The 17494-nt window shown below is 43.6% G+C and overlaps 1 protein-coding gene across 4 annotated transcripts in view; it reads right to left on the bottom strand.

Moving 5' to 3' along the window:
* The window catches only part of SERPINE3 (serpin family E member 3), a 41702-nt gene that overhangs the window by 7097 nt on the left and 17111 nt on the right, over nt 1-17494 (bottom strand). For 3 of the 4 annotated variants that reach the window (XM_061457411.1, XM_061457410.1, XM_061457407.1), the window contains exons 1-4: nt 9830-10199; nt 8710-9007; nt 3388-3621; nt 1910-2107 (exon numbers count right to left, since the gene is read on the bottom strand). In XM_061457411.1, the coding sequence (XP_061313395.1) occupies nt 1910-2107; nt 3388-3621; nt 8710-8968 (691 nt within the window). In that variant the 5' untranslated portion in view covers nt 8969-9007; nt 9830-10199. Of the gene's footprint in view, nt 1-1909; nt 2108-3387; nt 3622-8709; nt 9008-9829; nt 10200-17494 lie in introns of those variants that run through there. The other variant, XM_061457409.1, reaches the window with a different exon arrangement.

The following is a 17494-nucleotide window of genomic DNA, read 5'->3' as shown; positions in this document are numbered from 1 at the left end:
GGGTGGGCAAATACAGATCTTTATTTCATCATTCAGGTGGGTAAAAAACCCCAAAACTCACAACCTAGGCCTTGGTAAGCAGACAGTTCAGGACTGCAGCGATGGGGTATAACAGGTTGTCTCTAGCGCATTAGCAGCCAGCTCAGGTTGCTATTAACTCACAACAGTGGCTCATCTGAACAGAGCTGATTGTGTGAAATACCTCTATAGAGAGAGATAGATACAGATACCCTAGAGAAGTCATGGATGCCTCATCCCTTATTTGTTAATTAGAAAGAAAATCAAAGACTTGAGATGACTGAGTCAAAATATTTAGCGTTCCTTACTTGAACTAATTTGGAGCATCCCATAAGGATTATATATATTCTAAATCAGTATTCAAATATAGTTGACGAATTGCCTGGGAAAAAAGAATATGTAAAGTAGCTGCAGTACACTGCACGTATAAATAGTAATAGGCATGTTTAAACAGTAATGTTGACATTTTATTAGAGCAGTGTTAACTGTCCCCAGGCTGATTTGTTCTGTGTGGCCATGTTAAAGGGATAAACAATGTTGTAAATGCTGCTCTCTATAACAAGTCATTGCTAATCTTTCTTGCTCTGTGTTCTGGATCCTGATGGGAGACAGCTGTTTTCATTTAATAATGAAAGAAAGTTATCTCATGCCTCTCCATTGTTGTACTGGGCCTGTCTTTTGTATTAATTTCAAAATGACTTGTTAGACATGCTTCTTGCATTTCTAGTGGCAAAAACTGAATTGGCCCTATCAAATCTGACAATCAGCAAATTTTAAATGATCCCTTTTATCAAGGATAATCAAGTCACAGAAAGAAACAAAAAGTGAGATGAATTGAAATATCGGGTGTGTACCTATAGAGATTTCTCTCACCTTGATTTACCTTGGACCCATCAGCTGGAAAAAAAAATGGAGAAAGCAAAAAGATTCAGGTGTGGTCAACCCTGAGTTACCACCCTGAGCTGATTCTGTAGTGCACTATGCACGGTATTTTTAGCAAGTCATAGAAATACCAAGAGTATTTTATTGAGCATGTGTATGGGCTCGTTGAAAGCATTATGGACATTGCTAGTAATTAGTTTTCAAGAAAGATTAAATTGGAAAAGTGCAGAAAAGATCTAGTAGAGAATTGGAGTATCTGAAGGGCTTGGCATCTTCAGCTTAGCTAACAGGAAATTCAGAGGCAGCTTGGTGACTTGCAAATGCATTTAGGAGTAAATACGGAGGCTGAAGAGGAGCTATTTAACTGAAGGGATAAAGCTGGAGCAATGCTAAGAGATATAAATTGGTCTTGAAAAAAATTAGATTTGGAATTAGGAAGGTTTTTACCCAAGTGCAGTTCTGAAATCTAGCGTAGAAAGGAAAGGAGCTTTTTACAGTTTGAAAGATTGTAGAGCTAAATGGTTGAATTCCTGGTGACAGGAAATTCAGCCTACAACATGAGCCCTTCTGTCAGCAACCCACATACTCCAAGCCTTTGAAAGGAGCAAACACTATATTCACATATTATGCAAATAAAAGTTTTACCTATGTTTATACTGGTTTAAGCCTGTCCTGAGATAATCCACTGATTGGGTATAAGGTCCATAAAACGTTCTCTCTGTTGCATAATTTGGCCCTAAAGATCTCCAATTTTACTCTAAAGCCTTGGGGGCAGGCTGTGACCAGAGACAGGGGGCATGGGTGTGCAGTGCAGTGCAGTGCAATGATATTATCCTCTCTCTGGGGCTTACGCACTCAATGAACAAACAGTGATAAAGCTAAGGGGGTGGGAAAATTTTTACCTTTCCAAGCTGAGAAAGTAACACCTCTTAGTGTGGTACCTGTGGAAATTAAATAAATAAAACTTCTATGTCATACAATAGAGCAAATCTGGATTAAGGACAGTTACCGTAGTTAACTTCAGCTGTGTGATGCATCGTGGGCACTTTCAGTGTTGAGCCCTCTGCCGTGGTAAAAGACAACATCTGGGTATCCATAAAGGAAAACTTCTTTTGCCACATGTTTTTGAAGTACATGGTGCTCACCAAGGCAACCCGGCTGAGTGGCGACACAGCGCTCTCCAAGCTCATGCTGCACACATCCCCGTCTGCATGGAAAAGAGATGGGGAGGGGGACACATGTCATCCTACTCGCTGAGGCCTGAAGGCCAAATCTGTGTGAGTAAATAAAGCAAGTTGGGACTGCTCTTCATCCCTAAAGGCAAGAGGCACAACTCACAAGGCACTGTTAAACCCTCTACCTTCCCCCCCCCCAACTGTACATGCACCTCACTGGGGTTTCCTGTTGATCTATGCTCTCCTCAGCTTGAGTTGGTCAGTATTGAGGGCTGAAGTTTTGCCAGGACTATGCTTCTCACTGAACAGCACAGATGACAGTAGCTCACTGCTCAGCATCATGCTCTGGCCCTAACTGGTTTTCTACCTGAAATGTGCCCGTATCTTGGAGTAGTGTATCGTTAGCACCAGAAAACTCTCATGAAATGGATTCATGATGACAGGCCACTTTACAAGGTAACTAAGTCTACTGAAGCTTATATCCTAATTCTCCCCCTCTCCTATTCACTTGCCAGTTCAAATGATCCTGCTTTGGGTATCTCAGCAATTTTTGACAGTGCAATCCACTTTTAATCCACTGATATGTAGGTGAGCACCACAATATGAACTCCCATTTTAGTACCTGCTTCTAGAGCAATACTTTTCTACCATGAAGCTGTATCACTTATAACAGTTCATCTGAGAAGGATAGAACTCTTTTTTAATAGTATCTTTAATGTGTGAGTTTAACATCACCTTGCATGTTGATGGCCAAATTAACACTCACATAACTTAAGCTGATGGGGTAAATCAGGGATTGATTTGCTTTGTGGCTTCTAAAGACTTGCTTTTTCAATTATTGTTTTCATTAACACAGAATTTAATTTCATTACTTTCCTTGCTTGTGGAAAGTAAATTCTTTTTATTTCACATTTTGACTTCCTCAACTCAGAGTGTGACTGCTGAGCTGATGGACCTGTACTTTCCCAACAGCAGCATGAAAGCATTCAATGGAGCAGACTCAGTCCCTGGGGAATATGGCTGCTCCTCATTAAAACTGAAAATACTGTGAAGGATTGCCATGTTAAAAATTAGAGGAACAAGGTCAAAAGTTTACCAGCTGGATACTGCAAATGTATACTCTCAGATTCAGACTATTACAGCTCTTTCTTCACGTTAGAAATCAGCATTATGGACATTCCTGGCTCTCAGCCTTGGTTTGAACAACACAGTGTGGCAAAAATACTTCATACTTGGTTAAATGCAATTTCTCTCTTTACTTTCATTTTAGATTCTATTCATGTGCAGTCATTCTCATGGGTTGTTACATTACCTCCAAGGTTACCAGTGATCGAGTCCTGTATTTGAGCTGTGCTTCTGTTTGGGTCAGTGAAGTTGATCTGCTGCAGGCTGCTGTTTGCCCAGTGCACAGCACATGCAACAAAATGGGGTGAGAGCTGCACTCTGGCATCCACAAAGAAGGAACATGCCAGCTGAACCACCATGCCTTGGCTGGAGTCAGTCACTCCTTTGTACATTGCATGTAAGAACTCCTGCACACTTTGATCTGACAGGCAAGAGAGAGGGAAAAAAAATGTAATTAGTGTGTTGAGGTTAAGGAAAGCAGAGATTGCACAGCTCTCTCCAGCTCTAAACTCCAGTGCTGATGCTGAAGCAGCACTGATGATGTTCCTCTGAAAGTTAAATCACTATCACAACTGAAGGACCCTTGACTTTATAGGGTATTACTATCAAGTGCTGCTTTCAAGGATGGTGATGCACTGGGCATAGGAAAGCACTCTTTATGTTGCTGTAGAAATCACTCTAATGCAGATTATGTCAAGTGGCTGATTTCACATCAGGCTCACACTTCCATGCAAACACAGCCTTTACAGTTCATAAGGTACATAATTTTTTCTTGGGCATCTCTGAGCTTCCATTACACTCAGTGGATAAAGAACTGGCTGGATGGCCGAACGCAAAGAGTTGTGTTCAATGGCTCAATGTCCAGCTGGAGACCAGTAACGAGTGGTGTCCCTCAGGGATCGGTGTTGGGACCGGTCTTGTTTAACATCTTCATCGCTGACATGGACAGTGGGATTGAGTGCGCCCTCAGCAAGTTTGCCGATGACACCAAGCTGTGTGGTTCGGTTGATACCCTGGAGGGAAGGAATGCCATCCAGAGGGACCTGGACACACTTGTGAGGTGGGCTGATGCCAACCTCATGAAGTTTAACCATGCCAAGTGCAAGGTCCTACACCTGGGTCGGAGCAATCCCAGGCACAGCTACAGGTTGGGCAGAGCAGAGATTCAGAGCAGCCCTGTGGAGAAAGACTTGGGGGTGTTGGTTGATGAGAAAATGAACATGAGCTGGCTTCAGTGTGTGCTCGCATCCCAGAAAGCCAGCCGTATCCTGGGCTGCATCAAAAGGAGCGTGACCAGCAGGTCAAAGGAGGTGATCCTGCCCCTCTACTCTGCTCTTGTGAGACCTCACCTGGAGTATTGTGTGCAGTTCTGGTGTCCTCAACATAAAAAGGACATGGAACTGTTGGAACAAGTCCAGAGGAGGCCCACGAGGATGATCAGGGGACTGGAGCACCTCCTGTATGAAGACAGGCTGAGAAAGTTGGTGCTGTTCAGCCTGGAGAAGAGAAGGCTGCGTGAAGACCTCAGAGCAGCCTTCCAGTATCTGAAGGGGGCCTATAGGGATGCTGGGGATGGACTCTTCATTAGGGACTGTAGTGACAGGACAAGGGGTAATGGGTTAAAATTTAAACAGGGGAAGTTTAGATTGCATATAAGGAAGAAGTTCTTTACTGTAAGGGTGGTGAGGCACTGGAATGGGTTGCCCAGGGAAGTTGTAAATGCTCCATCCCTGGTGATGTTCAAGACCAGGTTGGACAGAGCCGTGGGTGACATGGTTTAGTGTGTGGTGCCCCTGCATGGCAGGGGGGTTGGAACCTGATGATCTTAAGGTCCTTTCCAACCCTAATTATTCTATGATTCTATGATTAGCTAGATCTAGCACCTCTGACTGTGACTGGCTGAGCTGCCAATGCCACAATACTGCCATCTCCTTTTCCTGCCATTATCAATGCCACCCATCCCAGGAAAGGCATCTCCTTGGCTGCCCCAGGTCTGTCTCTGCTACCCTTGGCTCTGATGTGTTGTTTTGTTTCTTGAAGGATGGCATCCTGAACTAGCCTGTTATTGCAGGTGAGCCCTGGGAGTGCCAGATAGAGATGACAGGTTGCTTCATGTGTGTTACAAGCAACTTTTCTTTTTATATGAACCCCAACAGTATCTTTTTTTTTTTTGAAGTACAATTATATTTCCCATTAATTTTATTTTTTTTTAATTCCTAGGAACCCTCAGATCCTTTCCTAAAAACACTCTTCTTTGGCCCATTGTTCCCTGATTTGAACACTGATTATTCCCTTTAAATGCAGAATTTTGCACTTGTCCTTATTGAATTATGTCATATTCACTTCATGCATTTCTCTGATTTTCAAGGATCCTTTAAAATTCTATTCTGGTCTTCCAAAATGCTTGTAGCAATTATGAGCTCAGTGTCATTCAAAAACTCAGTAATGTATTCTCTAGTTTGTTCTCTACTAATGAAAATAGTTGAATAATGTCCTGATCTCCTGTTCCTCACGGTAGTTCAGCGGTGGTAGCTTCTGTGATGGACACAAGGTTGAGGTGTAGGCCCAACAGGAGCATGAGTCCTGCAAACTTAGAGGCTCTCGTGTTTCTAAAATCTCACAGTTTCTAGGAGGTTCCTCCTCCATTTCTGTCTGTCATTATTTTGCTTGCTGTAATGATTTGTCATGGGATGGTTCATGCTGAGGTGACCTCCTGAGGCCTGGGACTTGCACCCAGACTGAACAATGTTTACAGGCTCTACATGAAATTAAAGGGAAGAATCACCCAGTTTCTCCAGACACCTGTGTGTGTAGGTAGGGCTGGAGGGAAGTCAGACTGGACTGCTGCTTGGGACCTGGGCAGCTTGGGGCAGCTAACGAGGGATGTCCATCCTGCCTGGACCAATGTGTCCCAAGCTGAGTGTCAGGTCAAGGGCAGGATCACTGTGAGCCTCTAACTGCCAGCCAGGTCATCAGGAGACTTACTGCATCAGTTCAGATTCTTGATGGGGTAAAGGGAGAGTTTCACATCCACCGGTTTCTATCACCTGAGAATCAAGTGCATGTTTTCTGACCTCACAGGAAAATCTTCTTCACAGAAAGGGTGGTCAGGCATTGGAATCAGCTGCCCAGGGAAGTGGTGGAATCACCGTGCCTGGAAGTGTTCAAAAGACATGTCGATGAAGCCCTTGGTGATATGGTTTAGTGGTGGACTTAGCAGTCTTGGGGTAATGGTTGGACTTGATCCTAAAGGTCTTTTCCAGCCTAGTTGATTCTATGATTCTGTAGTGCTCCTTCAATAATGTACAGAAAGACTAATCACCCATGGGAAATTTGGTATTGAAATTTAGATCTATTACTCTTTAAGGGATAAACTATTGAACTCCTTGAGCAGATGACAAGAAAACTCACACAGTCTGAGGTGTAAAGTGCTTTTCTCGTGTGTTTTTCATTAATGCTGGAGCATTTGGCAAGCTCCCTCTGGAGGATGTGAGAAACCAAAGATGGTAAATTGGAAGCAGATGTTAACGTGAGGTGTGGTATCCTGAGCTTGTAACTTCAGTCATATCAAAGTGCTTAGCTAACCAAAGTCCTGAACGCTTACTTGGAGAACAGTTCAAAATTGCTTTAAAATACCTTCAATAAAATAAAGCAGCAAGGAGAAATCATGTTAAAGCATGTAATTTTGTCTGTGCTGTCTAGAGAAACATCCCTTTCAATATGGTTCTTGTTAGTACTAGAATAAAGGTGAACAAGACTTCCAAACATTAAAAGATTACAAGTGCATGAAAGAGCAGATTCTCCATGAATAGTGAATGAACCATCAATGTTTTCATTGTTTTCAGCCTGTTAAGTTTTTAACCACATCCTTCACTATTGTTCAAGACAGACCATCAGAAACATTAATGCAAATATCTAACGGAAGAAAGGAATTTTGTCGGATATGCATATGTATGTGATTTAGTTTTACACATCTGATAGGAAATATGATCTTTTTGATGTATTTATTTGATTTAAACCATTTAAGGAAGTTTTCTTCTCTATCACTGGAAATGTGCTATTCTAACCAATTGCAATAGATCCCATCCTATTTTATCTTCACATTCATGCATTAATATTACTGAAAGCCAAAGCTCATGTGCCTTGTGCCACAGACAACTAAAATGGATATAAAACATCTGCTTGGTATGGTGTGCCACATGGGAAGTAAGGCAGCAAAAAAGAGCTATCAGGTCATTAACAACCCCTGCACTTCATTGCATTTTGTGTGGAGATGTGTGCCTGAATTTCACTGTGCAATATTATTTTTAGGATTCTTTCTTACTAACTGAACCCCTGATGAACAGAATTGTCAAGCAAGCTATAATCCCTGTATGAATTAATGTTATTTAAAATTACCCTACTGAATTTACAGAAATGGGAGTCTTATAGGCAAGACTTCATTGTATCAGTTGCTCTTGATAGAGATGTATTGTCCTTGTGTCAGTACATGCAGCTGTATCTGTATATATCAGCCAGAGGTAGCTCTTACCTCTGTGTGGTTTTGAATATCAATGCTATACAGAATGGTAATGGTGACTAAGGCAGTTACAGCACAGGCCAATGAAATTGCTGTAGGTTTTGTCTTTAGTCTTCATACGCTGAGAGTAAATCTCATGCCGAGAAATAGCAGTGTCATCTCTATACATAAGTTCTGTATGTAAGCTGCAAATTTTGAAGATGAGACAGTCATCTGCTTTTCATAAACATTGTGCCCATAATGTAAAATAGTTTTTGACGTGTGATGTGAGATGGTAGGATAATCCAGAACTAAAATGCAAACAGCATCCTTAAATTCAGCTGACTTAATGCTGGATTTTGAGACATCTGCCTTTTCCATATCTCTTCCAGATTCCCTGTGAGTTTTATTTTAGCCTGCTTTCAGGGAAAGATGCAACTGCATCATCCATCTGTCTGTGTATGTCTCTGCCAGTCTCCTTCTAGTAACTTTTCATCTTTTTGTCCAGTTGTAAAAACATTAGAAAAAGGTTCAAAGTCTTAAAGATAATTCAATTTCTATAGGTTTCATAAAATTTGTTAATGGGACAGGAGAGAAAACATAAGTGGGAATGGAGAGAAAACAGCTGTCCTCTGCCCGGCACCTCCTCGCAGAGGACACAGGGACGTCAGCACACAATGGACATGGTGGATCTCTGGGAAACCAGGACCAATTCTGCTGTGCGTGGAAGTAGCTTTTCTAGATGTAATTGTATTTCAGTGCAGTAAAAGAGTAAGCACTGACCAAGAGAAAAGAGGAACAATAACATGTGTATCAACTATTCCCTTGAGTTTTCTTTCTCCAGCTGGTACCTGGTTATCAAAGATGGGGAAAACACTCCTGAACTACATCCTACAGTGAGACAGAAGACAGAAGTTTAGTATGACGTGTGTAATTGCTGTCTCCTTAGTAAAGCTGTGAATTTATGGCAAAATGTAAGACAAGAAGTATTTTTTATAAGCCGTACATTACCAAGAATGTTGTATCCTAGAGCATCCTGCAGCTCCGTAAAGGTATTTCCTTGAGCTCCAAACTGCAGAAGCTCCAACGAAACAGCCACACTTGCTGGAGAGACTACCAGATTGGTTCTGTTCTCTGCTTCAGATACATGTTGGTAGAGATTGATGGCAAATTCAGTCTTCAGCTCTTTCAGCTCGCCATAGGAGATGCAGTTTGCTTTGGTAAAGCAAGAAGCAGACAGGACAAAAGCAAAGAAGAAAATGGGCAACATGAAGGCGAGCTGGGAACACTCTCCACCAGCTAATCATACCTGCAATTAACAATACAGATTCATTTAGAAAATCAATAGGTTGAGCTGATAGAGGAGCTTTCTCTTTCCATCAGTGTTAAGATATCACTTGCAATAGTAGTCATCATTGTTAAAATACTTGTCCAGGTCTACCCAGTAACGTCATAAAAAATGAGTAGGGACATGCTGATGACTCTGCTGACTAACAAGAACTGAGTTTTCCAGAATGTTATACCGTATAGGCTGTTTGGCCATCGCACTGTATGGAGACACAGAACCCCTTGGTTAAAAAGTTAGCTACCTTCACAGATGGTGGGACACCTTAGTGCAGTCTCCATGGTGCTGAGCACCCACAGCTCCCTTCTGTTCCCAGCAGAAAGGGGGTCACATCCAGCACACCAGAAGTAAGGCAACCCCTTGTGAGGTGCAGGTATCTAGCTGGAGGCTCCAGTCTGGGTTTTAGATCCATGTTTGCTAAAGCCTGGATTCAAATCCCCCTCCCCACACCCTACCTCCACCATTATTCCTTCTATGAAATTTATCCCAGCAAAAAAGGTTATATTTACAAAAGGCACCAGTGCTTGCAGCACAAAATGACTGCTTCGGAATTTGATGGGAAATCAAGCGTTGGTCAATGTTCTATTAAGAGACACTTAGATCCTTATTTAAAGGAATAATGCTAAAATGACAGAACAGCTTTCCTGACAGAATTTCACCTTTCGAACATTGTATGCAAGAATATATTAAACCACACTGCACCGTCTTTCACTTCAGGATTTCCTACAAATCTTTCTCCATGCCCTTTGCTCTAGAGAGCACCTCTAATGCCTTGTATTTACTCACAGTTAGCTCTGTTAAATTGTCTTGCCTTTCTGTGTTCTTCTGGGTGTCTGAATAGAAGCTGTCTATGTACTTCTTGTCTCCTTTAATAGGTAGTGGAGTAAAGACTAAGTCATGAGACTGTGTTTAAAGGGATAGTCAGTGATCAGAGTCTCTGTCGGCGATGTCTGTACCACTCTGTCCAAATTCCTGTAGGCTACAAGCTCCATGGAGAGCCAGGCAAAGCAGCATGCCACTGACCAGCAAATCCAAGGCAAGGAACAAAAAGGTACACATGGAGATACAGTCAGCCACTTCCTTGCAAGCCTTGCTCGAGCCTCATGAGGCTTGTGACCTGCTGGTACCGAGCAAGACATCTCCTATCTCTCTTCCCACCCCCCTGCTTCTTTTGTATGAATTCCATTGATTCCTCTGCCACAAAGGGGAAGAGAAAGGGCTCTCTGTGTACCAGGCACACAGCTATTTTTTCCCCTCACTTTGAAACCCTACTCAGAAATCCCATGCAATTAAAATGTCTTTATTTGCCTTTTTTTTTCTTTTTAATGCCATCCCAAATAGCAAGATTTTCATTCACTCTTTAGTTTCCAGGAGGAAAGAAACAACAAAGAAGTGCACTTGAAGGAGATCAAATAAGGAAGAGGTCACTTTGAATTGATCAGAAGCAGAAGAGCTGTGGTTATGACCACTTTAAAAGCAGTTGCAGCTGTTCATGGCTTTCTTAATGCAACAGGATCAAATCCTGACCATCATATTCGCAAGTTCAGCTTCATAGCTTCACAATTGCATCAAAGGCAAGCAAGGTTTCAGCTTAAAAATGAGTGTTCATTTTTATTGAACCTGCAGCTTACTGATCTTCTCAGAGTTTGACATTATATATACTCTTTGCTATTTTACAGCATATGTTCCTGTTGCTACTGGGAAAGAAGACATGGGGGAAAAGGTCATTGCAATCAAGAAATAGTGTTTAGGTGCTCCTGTTTCATCCTTAGCAGGGAAGGAGCAGCCACACAACTGAATCAGGGCCCAAATGAGAATGAAGCAATGGGTTTCTCTTTGTCTGTACTTGTGCTTTTCCTCTTTCTGCTGTTTTGAGGAGATGCCAGAATAGACACTGATCTACCACTGATCCCCCGGGATCTGTCTCAGGATCCTGGGGTTTAGACCAGATTCCTGCTAGGGCAGATGTAGGACAAGAACTTGTCCAGTCCCAGTCTAGTGCAACAGGCAGGGATGTAGTTTTTGCCATGAATTTAAGTGACAGTAACCTCACACTGAATATTACATTTGGGCTTAAGAGTTTTGCTGAGTGAGGATAATGATAACACTGTTATCATTAACAGTATCCACTGGACTGAAGGTGTATTCAGAGGGAATGAAACAGATGCTACCAAGTGATTTCTTGAAGGGCTCTGAGCTGTCGATGAGTAAATTAACTCTGGTCACTACTGAGCTGTATTTGATGTGATGTTCCCAGAGGCCCCAGACCTGATAAGCCATTTCCTCTGTGCCCTGCTTGATACTCTCCCGTGGATTTATTAAGATTTGGAAGAAAGATAGGGGAACCCCTGAATGCTTAAGGTAATACTGTTAAAAACTGACATTCAATTCCCACTGGGCAAAAATGTTGCTCTTCAGTACTTATGGAAGATGCAGTTGAAAATTGGACCCAGTTTAAATGTGGTAGGACAGTGTAATTTCTGTTGGAAAGGGGAGAAAGCCATTCTGGGTCATGTCTTACCACAGAGGAGACTTAAAAGCTTGGGTGTTTGCTTCAAACTCTTCCTCCCTGCACCTGATTTAGGAAAGGAAAGCTGTGGAGGAATCTGAGAAGCAAAAACAGTGTTAGTGGACAAGGAGAGAACACTTAAGAAAACTAAGAATAAATCAATGCTGTTCAAAGCGTGCGTGGGGAATAAAAAATGTGCTTTATGCATAATGAATAGAAAAGAAAATCCATTAGTAAAGTATTAGAAACATAAAGGGCAGTAGAATAAGAGAGAAGGGTCAGTGAAAATACCTGTGCCTAAAAAATAAGTGATGAATTACCAGGGGATGGGTGTGAACATTTGTCATAATCAGGGTCAAACCCAAAATTCTCACACACCTTCAGGTCAGCAGCCTAGGTTTTAAGTTTTTCTTCCCCAAGCTGGGATCCAAAGTTACAAACCGGCTGTCCGAGGAGTGGGGTGAGTCTGAAAACAGAGCTTATGAAGTGAGCTGAGGTGTCCAAGTGAGGGTAGTTAAAGGGGGCTGCAAACCAAATAGGTTCGTTACAGAAATTCCCTCTCAGAAACAGAGGTATCCTGGACTTACCAAAGTGTTAGGATTGGGCTGCTGGGGAGAAAGGGAGTCCGTCTCTCTTTATTTGCCTGTTTAGGCATCACATCCTTCTTTGGGTCTTAATCTGGCTATGCACCACAAGGTAGTGAGGAAAGTACTGATAAATTTGATGGCAATCATTTTAAGACACTGAAAATGCATTTAAAGAGAAAATGCAATATGTTGGTCCCTGAGACTAATCTTCAAAGACAAAAAGGAGCAAAGGTAGCAGCTGTATTTTGGGAAATGCTTCTTGACATTGAGATAGTTTATAGACTGCCTATGAGGGAAGGCACAAACTGATGAAGTCTGGAGGAAATATAGCAGAGGGGTGGCAGGAGGCTGAAGGATGGAGTACTGTGTTCCCATGGAGCTCCTCTGGGCATCTACAGGAGAAGATCTGAAAGCTTCTGAGGGAGCCCAACCTGTTTGTGCCCTCACTGAGCACAGAAAAAAACACTCTTTGAGAAGGAAAACAGCAAAGATCTTCCTGATGTCTGAGCAAACCCCAAAAGAGGGAGCAAAACTGATGGGAAGTGTTGGAGAGAAGCAGTAGGTGGTGACTGCTTTCACTGATGGATTAGGTCCTGCCTGCACCTGTGGTGTGCCAGTGCTGTTACTGCATGGGCCCTTGATGTCCTCCTGTGTGACCATTGTGGTGAGGAAAGGGACAGACTGTTGAGACATCCCCCACTGCTCAGCACTGACAGGCACCATCAAGGCTCTGCTATGTCTGGTATGAAAAATACACAAGAGTAGAAAGGAGAGTTGGGGGAAAGAGAAATGGTCATAGACAGCTGTTCTCTAGAACTTCATCTTTGAGGTCTTCATGGGTCAGATTCTACTTTCAGGTACAGGCCTGTGAATGCAAACCAACCACATCAGTTTGAGTCCTAGGGCAAATGGGGAGCTGGTGGGTGACTATGAGTTCCTCCAGGGAACAGGGTGGAAAAGAGACTCAGGGCTGAGCCTCCATGGTGGTGGCATCAGGAAGGAAGGTGAGGAGCTTGCTCAGCCCTGGAAGCAGCTAGTCAGTCATAGGACTGAAATGAGAAATTAGAGGGAAAGGCACAGCCTGCAAAGTCACTGCAGGCAGAGGGAGATTTCTTTGGAAGCCTTTCCTCCCCAAAAAACTGTTTCTCGATTCATCAATCTGCGTTCTAATAAAACTGGGCCCTGGTTTGACGTGGCTGCGGAGAGGAAAGGGGGAGCAGTTCTGCTTTTGGGCTCTGGCCAGTTTGGGCTTCTGCTGCAGGGACTTTATGCAGCAATCTGGAACAGAATTTGACCCAGGGAGGCTGGAACAGAGGAAGGTGAGAGGACCAGGTGAGAAGCAGGTTTTCCAACTCAGCATGCTGTTGTTTGCTTTCCCATGCCTGGTCTGTCTCCAGCAGTCTTCCTATCACTCCAGCACAACCCTGTTATCAGTAGGATTTATCAGTACATTTATCCCTTCCATAAGTGAGAACAGAATTTAACCTTCTATCTGCATCTGCTTTTTTCTGTGTGCTTTCTCTCTCTAACATATGTAACACTGGGGAAATCAAACTGAATCCAAGCCAGCTTCCTTCCTCTTACATCTCTCCTCTACCAGAAAGCTCACACTGCAAGTTGCCAACACACTTGCTCAGTCAAGAAGGTGGCTCTGCTGAATTCCAGGATAAGAAAGCTTTGCGTCATCATTTCATACAGAGCTTATTTCAAGAGGAGGCAGTTGGCTGCAGAGCCATGGAACACCCAGTGGAACAATTTCAAGTGAATTTCCTTACTGCTATCCACATGCCATGCAAAAACCAGCACTGCCTCTGCCTCCTGCTGGGGTGTGGGTACAAAAACTGGCTCTTCAAAGGGTGAACACTGTAGAGGATCACCTTCGAAGAAGTCCAGTGAAATCACTCATTTCCATAGGGCTTTGTTAAAGGATAAAGCAGCCAGCTGACCCTGTGATGGCATCTCAGACCGAACTCCACATGCTGGTATGGCAACAAACTCCTCCACAGGGCATGCCCTTGCTGAACAGATGAGCTCGGTGCCAGCACCTGGCCAGCCAGGACCTGCTGGGGAGAACACACAGTGCAGAGTCCCACAGTGGAGATCCATTCTGCAGGAGCCCCCAGACCCCTTCCCTCACACCCTCCTGCCCAGCTCCAGATAGAAATAGGGGCTGTTAGCAGCAGTAAAGGCTTTTCGACAGCTGCAGGCAGCCTCGCTGCCCATGGCTGCAAGAGAGGTAGCAGAAGCTGGCTGTGACCAAACTATGCAGCACTTGACTCAGTCCCTTTCAGCCCCCATGACTCTAAACCAGGAATACAACATTTTTGGGGGTTCATTTTCCTGTATCTCTAATACTGCAATTGGAATTAATGGAACAGTGATTTTACAGCATCACACGGGGAATCAGTGTTTCCTGCCCTGTGAGATGCGTAAGGGCACGTGGGTGCCCTCAGGGATGCCTGGGCTTTTAGGCTCGCATTGGAGGACTGTGTGGGACACAGGTTTGGCTCAGGCTCTGCAATGGGGGCTTTTTGGATGAGTCCTCAAATAAACGAGGCCTGAATTCTACCCAGGGGCAGTTTTGGAGACAGTAAGTGGGAGCAACCCCAAACTTAGCCAGGAAGTAAGTTAACGATAGGTGTGAGCTATCAGTCAACTCCTTTTTCAAATTGCAGGATAGGTATTTCTAATGTGCTGTGTGATGTCTTCTGTAGTGGGCAGAACGGTGCCTTTCTCTGGTGGAAAGCAAAGCAAAGCCAACACCAGCTCCTCTTTCACTGAATGAAGTTAACATCGTTAACACCGGTGAAGTGACACATTTCCACCTGCAGAAGTGTGGGCTGAATAAGAGCCCAAACCAGGTCAGTCTTCCAACTGATGGTGACTGTTCTCATTATGTGGTTTTCAATAGACAGAATTGAAGAGGGCTGAGAAACCACAAGCACAAAATCACTTCTTTTTTTAGGTTGATGAAACTTTGACTTTAAAAAGAAAGGAAGTAAAGCTTATTGAGGAGAAAGATTTTATACAAACTTATTGTAATCCAAGTATCTCTCCTATGCATGTCTCACAGGGGAAGATGGCTTAAGAAACTCTAGGAAAAATGAGGCATGAGCTCCAAAGAGACAATCTCAGCTGTGTCTATATTTCCTGCAGTGTTGTATGAAGATCTTAGTAGTGAAGCCTCTTCCCTGTGCACTCCAAGTGTATGATAAGATCCTTCCTCAGTGCACAGATGACCTGTGACGGCTGCTGTCACAGATCAGCTACTTTGCTGCCAGCAGTATCTCAAAGGTGCTGAATCAGCACGTTCAGAGTTGACCTCCTGGTCTGTGAAATGCCATCTCTGCCCTCAGAAGTCACCCTTAGGTATCTGCAGATTTAAAATGCTTCTGGGAGAGAATCAGTACCCTGCATGGGGCCTGGTGGAAATTCACAGTCAGACAAGAGCTGCCACTGAGCCAAAAGCGAGAGAGGGGAGCAACTCTGTGGCAGCACATTTTCCTCCCAGATGACTACATGAACTGACAATTAAAATACATTCACTGTTGACAAGGGAATATAAAGTATGTTAAAAACTGATTTTAATGCAGATATCCCCCGAATGCTTATGTAACTGACTATCACAGTCTCCTACAGTGCCAAATAAATGATGCCAAGTAAATGCCATTGGAAGAGGTCCTCGTGAGCATGTTGCCTACTGCAATTTCTGCCACTGATCTGGCTGAACTGAGAGGGAACCAAGCAGAAGACAAAAGCATGAAGATGCTTATGAAATTGCAGAGCTGACTTCCCCTAAGAAACCTAATTTTCAGAAAGTGGGATTTAGTTGCATAGGGGAGAGAGATGAGATCAAATGGAAACTTACAGAGTGAATCATGTGGAAGAATGTTTTTTACAGTGCAGGTCTGCATAGGAAAGTTCATCAGCTGCAGTTTAACTTCTCCTGTGTCCTGAATCGACCAGGTGGGCCCATGTTGAAAGCCACATTGCCAAACTGGCTTAGTACTGAGCCACAGCTTGTACATCCTGCCTGTCATCCCACAGATGCCCTCCTTTCAGCCTGGGGATCAGGACAGAATACCAATTGGACCCAAGTGAGCAACACTTGACTGACCTTTGGCTGCTGGGTCTACACAGCAGGAATGGCACATCTCCAGTGAGTCCCTTTGTGGCTTTCATGTGTACCTCCTGTGCTCACTGCAGGCTGTCCTACCCTCTCACCCCAGCTTGTGGTGTGCCCCTGAGCTGGGCAGAGAAGCAAGGCTGCTTGTATCTCTGTGTGTCGCACACAGTTTGTATCTGTGTGTGTTGCGCATAGTTTCTCATGCACCAGTTTAAGCTGTTTACAAACCCTCCTGCCCAGCCAGCCCCAGTCTTCCTCCCTGCAGGAGTTTCCTACTGGCATTCAGTGCTTCTCTTCACCAGAGTGCCCCTCACATTAACAGGTGTGGGAAAGTTCAGCTGTCGCTCACAGATGTCTCTGTATCTTGAGCATTTCTCCGGACAGTATTGGCTTCCTTTTTCCTAAGCAGATTCCTGTACTTGTGCCATCACAATACTGGCACAGCAGCACCAAAGAGCAGCAGGGCGAGGGGGGTCCCAGTTCTGGAGGGCCCGATCCAGGTCCCTCACGAGGCATCCCCACCAGAGCTCACAGCAGAACCTTGGCAGGTTTTTTGTGGCAGCAGCAAGGGTTAGGCACTACCACAAGGAAAGATGGTCCTGCTCCACTGGGGCAGGTGGAGGAGAAAGGGAGGGTAGGAAGGGAGAGTGGGTGCTTCCTTCTCCCGCTGCGAGCAGAGCAAAACAAAACCTCTGTTCTTAGGAGCTGATCTGCTCTTGCAGCTTACTCCCCACTTCAGGTTATAATCCCTTCTGGTGACATCACAGGTATGGCTGTGGCCACCAAAGTGATGTCATCATGAGAAGATTATGACTGTAAATGAGGAATGTCACATGAACAGATGACCTCAAAAGGAGCTAATATCCTGTTATTATGTAAATGCCCCTAATACTTACACAAATGTGCCAGTAACAAAAAATAAGAAAGAAATGTGAAGCAGATGTGAAGATGTGTGTAAATTTGGCATTTTCTCACAGGTCTGTAGATCCTTTATTAGTCTGTTTTGCCCCTGAAAATCTTCCTACTGTTGTCTCCATTTACATGAAGATCACCTTTTTTAATCAATCTCAGGATCCTTCTTCATGTAAAAACACTATTACATTTAAAATTAAGAGAAAAGCATAGAAGTTCTCCATCTTTTGACATGCCAAATAACCACTTACATGCTTAGGATTATCTAAACATCTCAGCAAAATATGTTTTAGTGTCAGAAATATGTTAAATAATTT

This window comes from Pezoporus flaviventris, unplaced genomic scaffold (genome assembly GCF_033815535.1).
Source record: "Pezoporus flaviventris isolate CSIRO_AGI_PZ_B2104156 unplaced genomic scaffold, CSIRO_AGI_Pfla_v1 ptg000025l, whole genome shotgun sequence".
NCBI classification, from domain to species: Eukaryota; Metazoa; Chordata; class Aves; order Psittaciformes; family Psittacidae; genus Pezoporus; species Pezoporus flaviventris.
The sequence above is the reverse complement of the archived record's forward strand: the minus strand, read 5'-3'. Positions and strand labels throughout refer to the sequence as shown.